A 12,862-nucleotide genomic window follows, 5' to 3' on the forward strand; every position below is an offset into this window, starting at 1 on the left:
GCAGATAACTCACACTCAAAAGAATTCCATTAAATGCAGTTATTTGCAAGAAGATTTCACAAAGAGATCCACAGTAAGTCTGCAAGCAGTAATTAAAATGAGAAAGAAACCGTATTTCCATAAACCACTTTGGAAAGTCTTCTCTGATGAGTCATCTTTTAATCACACTAGCAGTAAATCACAGGAGTGTCATCAAAATGCTAAAGCTTTTATTAAAAGCTCTGAAAATAGACAATACAATGCAAGTCACATTGGCGATAAACCATATGAATGCCTTCTATGTGGGAAAACCTTCAGTAGAACTTCTTATCTTCGAAAGCATGAGAGAACTCACACAGGAGAGAAACCCTATGAATGTTGTCTCTGTTGCAAAGCCTTCAAGCAATCTGCTCATCTTCGACAACATGAGAAAACTCACACAGGAGAGAAGCCGTATGAATGTCACTTATGTGGGAAAGCCTTCTCTCGGCCTGCTCATCTTCGAGAACATAAGAGAGCTCACACTGGAGAGAAACCCTATGAATGCCATTGGTGTGGGAAAGTCTTCAATTATAGCTCTAACCTTAAACAACATGAGAGATCTCACACTGGAAAGAAAGCTCATGAATATCTTCTATATGGGAAAGCTTTCAGTCAATCTGCTAACCTTTGACAACATGACAGCTCACACTGGAGAAGAGCAATACTGAGCCTTCATTCACTGCTCTTCACTCAGTTGACATGAGGGATCTCACACTGGAGAGAAACCCTATGAATGCCATCCATGTGGGGAGTCATTGGTCTTCCCTTAACAGGGAACTCACACTGGAAGAAAATGTTTACATGCCTTTTACATGGGAAAGCTTTGTCTCATAGTTATGCCCTCAGGTAACACAAGAGAATGCACCATGGACAGATGCCATAAGAATACCGTCTGTATTGGAAAACTTTAATTTTTCTAACCTTAAAAAACAACACAGTATCATTCAAACTTGAGAGAAACCCTATGAATGCCATCAGTGTGGGTAAGCCTTACTCCATATTCTGACCTTAGATGAAATGAGAGAACTCTTACTATGAATATTTTGAATATGGGTAAGATTTCAGCCATAGCTTTAACCATTAAACACACCAGAGAACTCACATATGGCAGAAACACTATGTAATCATTAAGGTAGTGCCTTTAGTCATCTGCACTATTTCATTTATTCCACAAAAGTTCATGTAGGAGAGAATCCATATGAGTGTCACCTATGTATCAAAAACCTTAATAGATATTCTGATGATATGTGAGAGAAATAATATAAATCCAGTAGAAGTGGAGACTTCATCTGCTACTCTAAATGATAAGCAAACTAGAGAAATCATGTGATATATACTGCATACCCTACTTCAATTAAAATGTTAACTCCATGAAACACAAAGTATGTAATCACTGTGTAGTATTGTTCAGTGTAACACAAGCATTGGTATGCTAAAGGAAATTCAACCTAGGACTAATCATGAAAATACAAATAAGAGGGAAAAATCTTTATTAGGAGAATGAATCCCCTTGGAGGAGATGAGAAATGTCATGGTGGAGAATGCATTTAATGTAAAATCATGGGAAATCACTTATTCAGTGATTGGGAACTTGTGAGCAACAGTTGTGTCTCTGTAAGGGATAGTATTTGAAAGGATTGAACAGATTATTGGGTATTTGAGAGCTGAGTTATGGAGATCAATGATGGAAATTCCATAGGTTTATGGATAGGAGAATGTGTAAGGTGTGTGATTTGGGTGTCTTCAAGGATATATGAATATGATTCTGTGGTTGCCTCAATGGATCAGTGATGGACATTTTTTGAGTCAGTGATTTAAAGGGTAGGAACAGATATGTTCACTTTCTTTCTGGCGTTAGGGGAAAGAATGCTTCATCTCAGTGGCTACAATATTTATTAGTGGGTGAGGGTCATGCACACAGTAGCTCACTGAGTTAAGCTGAGGTTCAGATAGTTCCCATTTCCTCTAATTGCTGATTAGGGAGTAACAACAAACCCCCCCCCCCCCCCCCAAGAATTGTCTTAACCAAAGGGGTAATAGATTCCAAAATATGCAGGGCCCATACACAGTGTCATTATGTTGGTCCACGTGGAAATCCAGCCTTCACATTAATTTTGGAAAAATTATGATTCAGAGCATCCATATATGAACACCAGCTAATTTCATGAGTGTGTAAGACTGCTGAATGCTTCCCTACTAAAATTGGGGCTACTAGAAGTATTTCTCTTCTTACCAATACACCTCATATTTTGTGAAGCATTGGAAGGCTGGTTTATTTACCCTAAATATAGACCCAGAAAATGTCTTTCCTCATCACTTCCATTATATAGACACAGTGCTGGACTTAGGTAGTATAATAAGTCAGAGTACAAAGAGAGAAAACTTGAGAAAGGAAAAGAAAACTACTTTTACCTTCAGATGACATGGTTGGGTATTTAGAAGCCACTATTAAATTTATGAAAATATTAGAGGCTGTTAGCATATCTAGTAAGGTCACAGGGTCCAAAGTAAAAATAAAATTCAGTTTCTATATACTGGAAACTTAATGAGAGATATTCTGTGTTCCTTGGCTCGTAATTTCCTGGTGTAAGAACTTCCACATCCAATTGGTGGAGCAACCAATAGCAGAAGCAGTCATGGGAAATTCAGCTATTTCATAGATGTCAATGAAGTTAAGTCCATTATCCTCATCCAGTCAGGGATCATTCTCAGCCTCTCTTCCACCAGGATCTCAAGCTTCATTGGGTGTGAGAAGCAGGTTTTGTATCCTTCATTGACTGTATCATTGCAAAGATGTTCATCATAATAGGACCCTTGCCCTATGCATCAACACAAATGACATAAATGGTGACTTTCCACACCACAAGTTTCCAATGGTCCCTTCACTGCATGTTAGATTTCACCTATCACATCATCCGTCTACCTGACCAGGCTGCTAAACCATTGGTGTTGACTTACCTCATGAGACAATAGAAAGGTACCGTGGGGTGCTTGGGTCCAAGTGTTCCAGGATAAATTAGGGTCATTCACAATTCAGCCCATTGAGCATATTCATGAATCTGGCTTCTCTGAATTTTGGTGCATGGAGAGAAGGGCCTTGAGGATCATTGTTTTGGCAAACTTCTGCAAATGTCTCATGCATGCATGCCACTTCCTGGGGACCTGGCCAAAGCACAGTCCTCAATTTACCACTACCATTTGATGATGCTGTTTTCATTGTGGATACCTTAGTGTTCTGATTACACAGGACACAAGGTATCATGGGGATTTCTAGCCTCAGGAGGACCTGAAAGCTCTTGGTAATCCTTTCAGTTTCCACCAAGGGCTAATAGCACAGCAGAAGTTGCCTTTCATAGAATTAGTGCTTGGCTGCATCTGGCAACTTTGTGGTCTAAAAACACATGGCTCTTCTTTCCATGTGACCCACTGTCATGTTTCCCTTCCACTAAAATAGTGTTCAATGTCCAAATAGCTTTAATTACACAGGGGTAACCCCTAATAAGTTCTTCTTTATGGCCTTTGTGTAATTGGTACTTGAGTCAACTCTCAATATTCTATTACCTCATTTGCTTGGAGGTCATAGGATGAAAGGCCAATATGCAATGGGAGCACACCGATTGCTGGGCTGCAGGAGCTGTAAATGAGATATGATCTGACTGGCATCTTGTACATCAGATCACATAGCCTAAGTGTTTCTCCAAGGCTGCAGTGGTGGTCCCAGCATCCACATGGTGCATATGAATTGCTGTCCCGTATCAGGAGTGGTGAGCCACCATTGGAACCCATGCCTAGGGATAAGCAGTGTAATGTGGTTGGTTTTCCACTCTCATGCAGGGCCTAATCTGCAATTGATATGACCCGACACACCATGTTGTGTGGCCTGGGCTCATTGTCAGGAGTCACATGACTGCTGTGCCTTTGAACTCTGCCTCTTCTAATGTGACTCCTAATGATCTGGCCCATTCTTGCATATGAGTTCCACTTCTGTGTCCAGCATGCAGTCATGGCAACTTGTTTGTTGTATGGTTGATCAACATGGAATTTTCATTTGTGTTATGCTTCAAATGGCCTTTTCAAATGGGTGTCAACAATGGTGACAAATTGATCTGCTTCATACCTCTCAAGATGTTACTAATATCCCTGTGCCCACAAGGAGGAAGTTCTTTACACTACTCATTGGTTTGCCAGTCACTAGACAATATGGATAGTCAGATTGCAAAAGCCCATGAATCTGTAAATATATAGCAGAAAGTTGTTGGGGTAGCCTGCACAACTGTCAGCACCACATGGAGTTCAGCCTTTTGGACAGAATACCCTTGTCCAGTCTGTCAAAAGGTGAATATTCTAGGAACAGATGGCCACATTGGTCAAATGGACTCCATCAGCAATGAGTTTTGCAGTTTGATCTGAGCCAAGCCATATCATCATCTGGACTATCCCACTTAGCCAAGGGAGGGGCAGGACCATACCCTGTGGGCTGTTCAGCCCCAAACAGCAAAGTAGAACTTTGTTTATAGAGTTGGTTAACTCCCTGAGGTCCTGCTGAGGATGTACTATTTCTGGAGTATTGTTGAACCTGTCCTACTTTAGTAGAATTAGTGAGTTTCCATGTGGTGATGGACAGTTCTCAGTTTCCACTTAGTCCCGGTAACAGACTAAACACTGTCATTTGTAGAGGTGTGGTGGTATTTAGTGGCCACCAGTTTTCATATCCAGAGCCCTAGGGAGAGTACACTACAATAGCAGTTTCTTCTTGCCACAGCTTCCCATTTGTGTGTGTAGGAGGCATGAAGATCAGTAGTTTCATAGGAATGTCAAGCTCCATTGGCCCAGGTGGCAGTGTTCCACTGCATGTTGCATGTTCTCTAGAGCCTGTTGTTGGATCTGCATTCAGAGGCCACCTTGTGGGTGACCTTAACTAGATGGTCTAAAAGAATGCCCAGATGTGTAATAGTTTCTCTAGTAGCCAAACATACCTTTCAGCTGTTTGGACTCTCTCTTGGTAATGAAAGCTGCAATAATAATGAGTTTGGTTTAACTTTGGTGTGCTCCTCTGAATGCCAGCTCTGGTGGTTTGAAGGTCTTTGTACCCCAGAAAAACATGTTCTTTAATCCATTCCTGTGGGTGTAAACCCATTTTAAGTAAGATCTTTCGATAAGGCTACTTAAGGTGTGACCCACTTCAATCTGAATGGTTTTTAGTCCTATTACTGGAGTCCTTTACAAGACAGTGAAATTCAGACAAAAAAAGCCACAGAAGCAAGAAGTTGAAATCAAACCTGGAAGAGGAGGAAGAGACCAGCAGATGCCACCATGTGCCTTGTCATGTGGCAGAGGAGCCAAGGGTACTTGGCAGCTGGTCTTCATGAAGAAAGCATCTCCTTGGTGATGCCTTGATTTTAACGTTTTCTCAGAATCTAAACATAAATACATCTCCATTGTGCAAGCCTAAACATTGCATTTCAGGCCTGTGGACCTTATCAGGGATGATTGTCTAACCTGTAGATGTTACAGTATCTAACACCATATATAGGACATGTTCAATCAGTTGCTTAGTGGAGCCTACAATGAACCTGTCATCAATATATTACATAACAAGTTCTTCTTTGGCTAACTATGCTTGTTAACAGTCTATCCTGCCCACTAGTGACATATTGCAGAGTAATTGAAGTATCTCTTGAGGAAGCAGATCAGGCGCATATTATAGGCCATTCCACATGAATGCAAATTGATCTTGATCTTTGTCCCACAAAGTGATTGAGAAAAAAGCATTAGCCAGGTGAAAAACAGCGTCTCAGTCCCCTGAGTGGGTGCCACAACCTTAGTGACAGCAATGGTGTCAAGTAAAGCAGGGACCAAGGGCAGCACCTCAGCATTTTCTTCCTTATCTGTTAACCTCTAGGCTACTGATGTCTTTATACAGGGCACAACTAGATAAATGGTGACAAGACGGTTCTTACACAGCGTGCAGTACATCTTGAAACAGTATAGTAATTTCCTTTTCTTCAACTGTGGATTAATATTGATTTTATTAAATAACCCAACAAGGCTTGGGTATTTCAGGTGGCAAAAGTAGAGAACATAATACATGGATATGGCTTCAATTCATTGTTTTGAGGATATGTTCTCAAGAAATGAGGGTGTTCCTTGCTGCAAGCAGCCCAAATGTCAAGACAGTAATGCACTCAGAAGTGGGAACCACTACCACTGGAAGCACAAACAACCCAAACAGCCCCACCCAATACACATTTGCTTTCCATGGCTAACGAAGTACATTGCAAGCCCCCCAGAGCCACTGGTTTGCCCTTGCCGCTGTTGGGCCCCAGGATTAGCCACTTGACCACCTGTATAAGCATCATGCAAGTTTGGATCTCCCACTTTTAAACCTTCCACCCTGAAAAAAAAAAAAAAATGCCTAAGGTTGGCTCACTGGTGAGGCTCTGAGCCTATGGCTGTCCTAATTTTTCTGGCTGCACCCCCCCCCCCCTTTTTTTTAATAAAGGGAGTAATATTGTGATAAAGGCAAGGAGAATCATTCTCCCTGTGTGACTCATTCTGCTTACAATTGGAAATCTACTCACTGTACTGGTTGGGGTACAGGGAAGAGTTGGCAACCCATGCATACCTCTCAGTACACAGTCCAAGGACTCAAAGGGAAGCTGTGCCATATTCTAAATATTTCCAGTTTTGCCAGTCATCTACCTCCTCTGACTCCTCCGAGGGCCTTAACCTCTAACTCAAAGGGACTCCCTCCTGAAAGCATTGGCATTAGTGTTCTGCAGGGATCATGTCAATTTCTGTGTTGTCTATCCTGTTTTAATAACTAAAGCCACAGTGCCCTGAAGGTGGGCTTCATCCCATCCTCTTCATTTCTTTGAATTGCATCTTCCTGGTGCCTGGCTTCCATCCATCCAGAGCTGCCTCCATGCTGCTGTTTCCACCCCAAGATAGGATGTGGTGTTGGATATTTTCCACCACTTTGACTGCCGTCTTCCCCAGGGATAACAAAAGGGGCAGGAATATCTTCCACTGGAGAGGCCTATGTCTCACGAATGCCTCCAGTGCTATTTGAAGTCCTACTTTCATCCACATCCTGACCAGGAGTGGAATCATTTAGCCTTGTCTATTGGCTTAACCCACAGGGCAGTTTTGGCCTCATGAAATGTTTTCATGGAGATTTTGTTGAGATGTTCCCCCAGGTTTGGAACACTATCATGTTCCAAGCAACTCATGCAAAAAGTGACAGGGGTTTGTATCTGTCCTGTTGTGCTGTTTAATGTGGGCAAAAAAGTTTTGACAGTGGGTCAGTAGCTAAAATTCCCAGGCTGTTCCATTTAGCTCAAGACCTCTGACTGCAATAGCCCCTTACTGAACAGATGCACTGATTAAGACACATGAAACTCTCCTGGCTTTTGTCCACATCTGTCTGTTAATTTCTGCATTTCACTTACAGAAAAATACTTATTTTAATAGGTTCAATTTCAGCAAGACCATCAGTGGTTTTGCATTGAGTGAAAACTGATCTAATATAGGCCCCACAGACAACCTGTACTGAATGGAGTTCCCTGCATGACAACCTCAGATTCCCCTTGGGAAACAGTTGAGACTCTTGAGACCATGGTGGCTGGTGTGTGGTATGTGTAGCCAGAGCCAGGGTAAAGTTTCCTTACTCTTCCTAGGACCCATTTCTTATATCTCCATTCCCAGCCATCACAACCATTCATCCTTAACAGAAAGGTATCTTATATCCCACTTGTCCCCATGCATTTAGAGGGAGGCAAGTACCTCAATCAGCCTCTCATCCCACAAGGTGTCAAAGCCACTCCAGAGTTACTGAAGAACCTTAATTCACCAACATGCCAGGGGTGCTTAGTTGGTGATCATGCTCACTGCACCAAACTTTGGGGAAGAGTCCCCTATCACCTCCAGGTTAGCAGTACTACCTAAGGATTGTCAACCCATTCGGATTTGCCAAAAATAGACCCAACATACAGAGGCAATGGATGGAACACCTCTTAATCACATAGAGAAGAGACGAAGCTCGATCAGCTTCTCTATTGGACATCAGCCCTCCATGGCCAGCTGGTCCCTCTGAAGCCCCAGGGATATATCTACCTGCATACTCCTATGTGCTGCAGGTTAAGGGACTTTCCTCCCTGCTGGAAGCAGAGAAATGGGGATCGAGCAGGTGACAAAATGCACATAGCTAAACAGTGACCCATCAATATTTACATATGCTTTGAGTAGAAAGGTAAGAAATGAACCAACAGGCCACTGTTTGCAAGGGGATGTGTTTTATCTCCAGGCACTCCCAGGGAGGGAAATAACCCACATTTATTCTCCCATTGTAGGAGCCAGGTTCACTTATCTTGTCCCAAGCACAGTGACTAGTTATCCTTGGACTACCTCTCCCACAGTAAACAGGAACATGACAAGAAAAGAGTAAATCAGCTTCCTTCAGGTGGTAATTCATTCAAAACAGTCAAATAAATTGCCTGAGGACTACAATTCTCATTGCAAATTTCTAGACTCCTGAGTTGCTGAAAGAAGAGTCTATATATGTATCAATATATTTATAGCCTTTCAGGAAATAGATAATCAATATATGTATTGTTTTACAATGTTCTCATAAATGGAAAGTTCCAAACATCTCTGGAAACCATGGAGGAACACAAACGTAGTATTGGAGGTGGATGTCTATCTGAAATCTCTTTTGAGATGGCAGTTCTCTGAAGATATAATTGACTTCATCTAGTCAAGGCTATGCCATATAATCTTTATGTATTTTTCTTCATGTGAAATTTTATCTTTATGCATGTGATTTGCATTTTTTACTTTGCCATTCTGTAATTAGAAACTCTACTATTCAGCAAATGCACTAAAATGTGTAAGTGTTTTGGGAAAGTATTATGAGGTATTTTTTCTGCATTATATGAGACTGCTTCCAGCCATTGAAATTTTTCCCTTTCAATATCTTTCATTGATTTTCATAATCTTTCTAGTTAGCAGTGTGAGAATTAGTTTAAGTTTAGCTTTCACACAGGGTGGGGGCAGCTCAGGGTATGGCAGAGGGTCAAGAAGCCAAGCTATAATTGGTGGCTGGTACCCCTGTTTATCCACCCTCTATCTGCTATCCTTGCAAGGTGGAAACTCGGGGGTAGAAGTTCCCAAAATAGCCTCATAACTTGTTACCAAACTAGCCCAGACTGGCTCTAAAGAAGCCTGGGCATAACCATTATAGTCAGGGATGGAGATTTGTTCCAAGGATTTCAAATGTTGCAAATTCAGGTGGGAAACTAATTTCAAATGTTTCAAATTTGAGTGGGCTGCATGTTTCAAATTTGTGTGGGCTAGTTAGGCTAGTCAAATAGAATGTAACTGCTGAAGTATCAGCCACTGGAGAAACAGGGGAGGGACTTGCAGTTAGGCATAGGGAATAAATACTGCTGGGTCTATTGTTCTGTGCTCCAACCCCCCATTTTGGTTGGGCACCCGTTCTTGCAAAATCGTGAATAAATTTTTTTCTTCTCCACAATTGGGTAAGTATTTATTCCTTTTAGGAGTAGTGATTGTTTCTCACAATTTCTTTGGGGCTCATCCGGGATCTGAAGTATCGAGGAGAACCCCCAGGATGGAAGAAGGGAAGGCACACCCTGCTGTTTGAGTGGTCTCAGACTGTGACATCAGGGGCCCACATCTGACTGCTGGTGAGACCTGTGATCAGATGCTTAGGTCTGCCAATTGTGGACAAGAAAAGGGGAAAGAAAAACTTGCCTTGCAGCCACCAGGTAACTCTGTGCACAGACCAAGGTAAGGAAAAAAGACTATTAAGTATTACCTTGGTAGTGGGGACATTCTGATGAGTCTGAGGCTGAACCTGAGGAAAAGATGCCCAGCCAAAACTCAGAATGGGGAATAGAGGCAGTCAGCTGGCCAGGGAAAAAGAGAAGGGGGTACCTTTAGGGTCCCCTGGGAACATTCCCCTGAATAGTCCACTGGGAAGAATGCTGAAACATTGGGCCAAAAGTGATCAGACCAAGGGAAAGGATGAAAAGAAATATTGTTGTTAGGTTTGGACAAAAGAAAGCATTTTGCCACCTGATGTGTTCTGGCCAAAATATGGGGCAGATGAAGAATGGCTTTGTGCTGACCTTGTGTGATATGTTAATGAAAAGAAACCTTTTACCAAGAAGAAATTGGACTATGCCATGTGCTGGCTGCAGGGAAAAGTTTAATCCATGAAAGTTAAGAACCCAGATTCAGAGACTGAATCTTTAGAAACTAAAACCTGGGATCATTTGTTAGGTATTCCACCACCTTATGTTTCCCCTCCCCCACTGGGGCGGGAACAGTTGAACCTTAAAGATTCAATGGAATCAGGCCACACCCCCAAGCGTTCAGAGGGGCAATTGGAGAGCCAACTGGTGCCTACTTCTCCATCCGTTACAACCCACAAACAGTTAAGAATTGGAACACTAAGAAAAATATCCAGAGGTTTCCATTTCTGGAGGCTTCTGAGGAGAGGAGGGTGAGAATATTAAACCTGCTGAGTCTTTGTACCCTCTCAGAGAAGTACCTATTGGATCAGGAGAAATTGGTTGTCTAAATGTCCCATTGATGAGTACAGAAGTAAGGAAATTGAAGAGGGAAATGAAATCATTAATGGAAGATGCAGCGAGGCTAGCCAAACAATTAGATCAATTCTTAGGCCCCAGTTTGTGTACCTGGTCTGAACTTATGTCCATACTAAACATCCTCTTTATGGGAGAGGAAAGAGGAATGGTGAGGAGGGTGGCTATGAGAGAATGGGAGGGGCAGCACTTGCCCAGACAAGGGATGATGGCAGCAGAGCAAAAGTTCCCCAATGTAGACCCCAATTGGGATAATAATGATCAGGGGAATAGAACACACATGAAAGATCTTAGGGAACTAGTTATACTGGGAGTAAAATTGGCTGTACCCAAATCCCAGAACCTAAGTAAGGCCTTGGAGGTAAATCAGGAAAAAGATGAGATGCGCTCAGCCTACCTGCAAAGGTTGAGGGACCAAGTGAGGAAGTATTCAGGTATGGGCCCCGATAATCCTGTGGCTCAGGGAATGCTAAAGCTCAGTTATGTAAAGGGATCTTGGCCTGATACTCAGAAAAAGATCCAGAAAATGGATGGATGTCTGGATAAGCCATTGGAGGAGTTATTGAGAGAGTCTCAGAAAGTGTTTGTGAGAAGAAGGAGGAAAAGCAGAAGCAGAAAGCCAAGGTCATGATGAGCACAGTTGACCTAATGGTCAGGGAGAGATTAGGGATGAAGCAGGGAGGAGACAGACAGGGACGAGATAGAGAAGTAGTCGGGGCCAGTTAGAAAGAAAGAGTGGGGATTGGTTCTGAGGAAATTCAGGCCATGGGTGGCTTGCCTCTTCCCTGGACAAAAAGGGATCTAAGGAAATTTCTGGGTTTGGTGGGGTGTCATATATATGCAGATTTAAGAATTCTGTGGAATGGGGTTTGTGTGATTATCTGTATACTTAAGTGATGTGGGGCTGGATATGCATTGGTGGATACATTTGCATATTTTAGCGTATGCATTCTGGGAGTATCTAATGGAAGTTTAGGCCATGTGTTTACAGAGGGATGTGGGGTAATTATATTTGTAATAAAAGCATGCAATACAATTATGTAGGAGTCTTTAAAGCTGTGGGAGTTTGTCAGTGTATGGTTTGAGACTTGGCAGAGATTTCCTGTGTATTCATCTATGGTAGACTGGAGATATTTCTTTGTGTCTTTGTAGCATATACTAGTTTGTGTACTCTAAAGCTGGGCAATTGTGTGCAGGTTCACAATAGTGTGGAGAATGAGACAATTCTTTACTTAAAAGTATGAAAGAAACTGGCTGTACATGCTCGTAAATGGGTATAATGTGTGGTTTTGTATGGTTATGGGTGTGTATATATGAATTTTACTGTGTGCAGTATTTTCCCTTAGGTAGAAGTGGTTTGAGTATGTTTAACTTGTATGTCTCTGTTCCAAGTACATAAGGGCCTGTGTGTTCTTGTGAATCATAGTGTGGTTTTGCTGATATATTTTGGGCAAAAGCAAAAGGTTCATAATCAGAGTGCAAGTGGATTGTGTGCGCATGTTTCTGTAAAAGGGGTTGAAGTTCACTGAAGCTGCATCAAACAAACTTGGAACAGTGAGTGGTGCATATCTCTTCCCAGCTCTGCATTTGGTGATGCCATGCTGCTAACTTGAACTTGGCTCTTGTGGGAATAGAGACACCACATATATTGTCAAATGTCACACACCAAGTCTTGTCCTCCTCCCCCTGAAGAGTGGGTTATTACTCATCTGGCAGCAAACCTTTGTGTGTTCAAGGTGTACATATATGTGAATCAACTATATTCAGGCACCACTGAACTGGCTGTACTGAAGACTGTATTTTCAGTGGTATTTGGGAATGGTGAGCCTTTTTGTTCTTTAATCCTGGGTTATTCTGAATTACTTTTGTCCTTTAGTCTAAATGCTCCATTCTTTTTACCAGTAAATGGCCTTAAATGTTGGTAAATTCTTGCTGTGCTTCATGTAAATGAGTTCAGGGGTGTCTATACCTGAGGGAGGTGTTAGCAGTGTTACACCAGGGGAGTCATTGGGGAGTACAACCCATGTGTGATCTGGTTCTTTTGCATTTTGGATGTGTGGGCCTTTATACTATAGCTAAACAAATAGGTATATGATGCATGATTTGCCAAAGGGTTAATAAGAAAGTCCTAAGGAAACAAGTACATGGGGGAAGGGAACCAGGCCTCAGGGCATTTCAGAGTATTCAAGTTGATTATACTGAGATGCCCC

At 42.1% G+C, this 12,862-nt stretch overlaps 1 protein-coding gene across 11 annotated transcripts in view; it reads left to right on the forward strand.

Annotated features, from left to right (window-relative positions):
* The window catches only part of LOC119515369 (zinc finger protein 596-like), a 104,909-nt gene that overhangs the window by 60,521 nt on the left and 31,526 nt on the right, over positions 1-12,862 (forward strand). For 5 of the 11 annotated variants that reach the window (XR_005213010.1, XR_005213012.1, XR_005213015.1 and 2 more), the window contains one exon: positions 2-1,004. Coding sequence is in view for 2 of the 11 variants with exons in the window: in XM_037811258.1 (XP_037667186.1) it covers positions 2-652 (651 nt within the window). In the remaining 9 variants the exon portion in view is untranslated. Of the gene's footprint in view, position 1; positions 6,453-9,632; positions 12,474-12,862 lie in introns of those variants that run through there. The other 6 variants (XR_005213018.1, XR_005213017.1, XR_005213016.1 and 3 more) reach the window with 3 other exon arrangements.

This window comes from Choloepus didactylus, chromosome 19 (genome assembly GCF_015220235.1).
Source record: "Choloepus didactylus isolate mChoDid1 chromosome 19, mChoDid1.pri, whole genome shotgun sequence".
Lineage (NCBI taxonomy): Eukaryota > Metazoa > Chordata > Mammalia > Pilosa > Megalonychidae > Choloepus > Choloepus didactylus.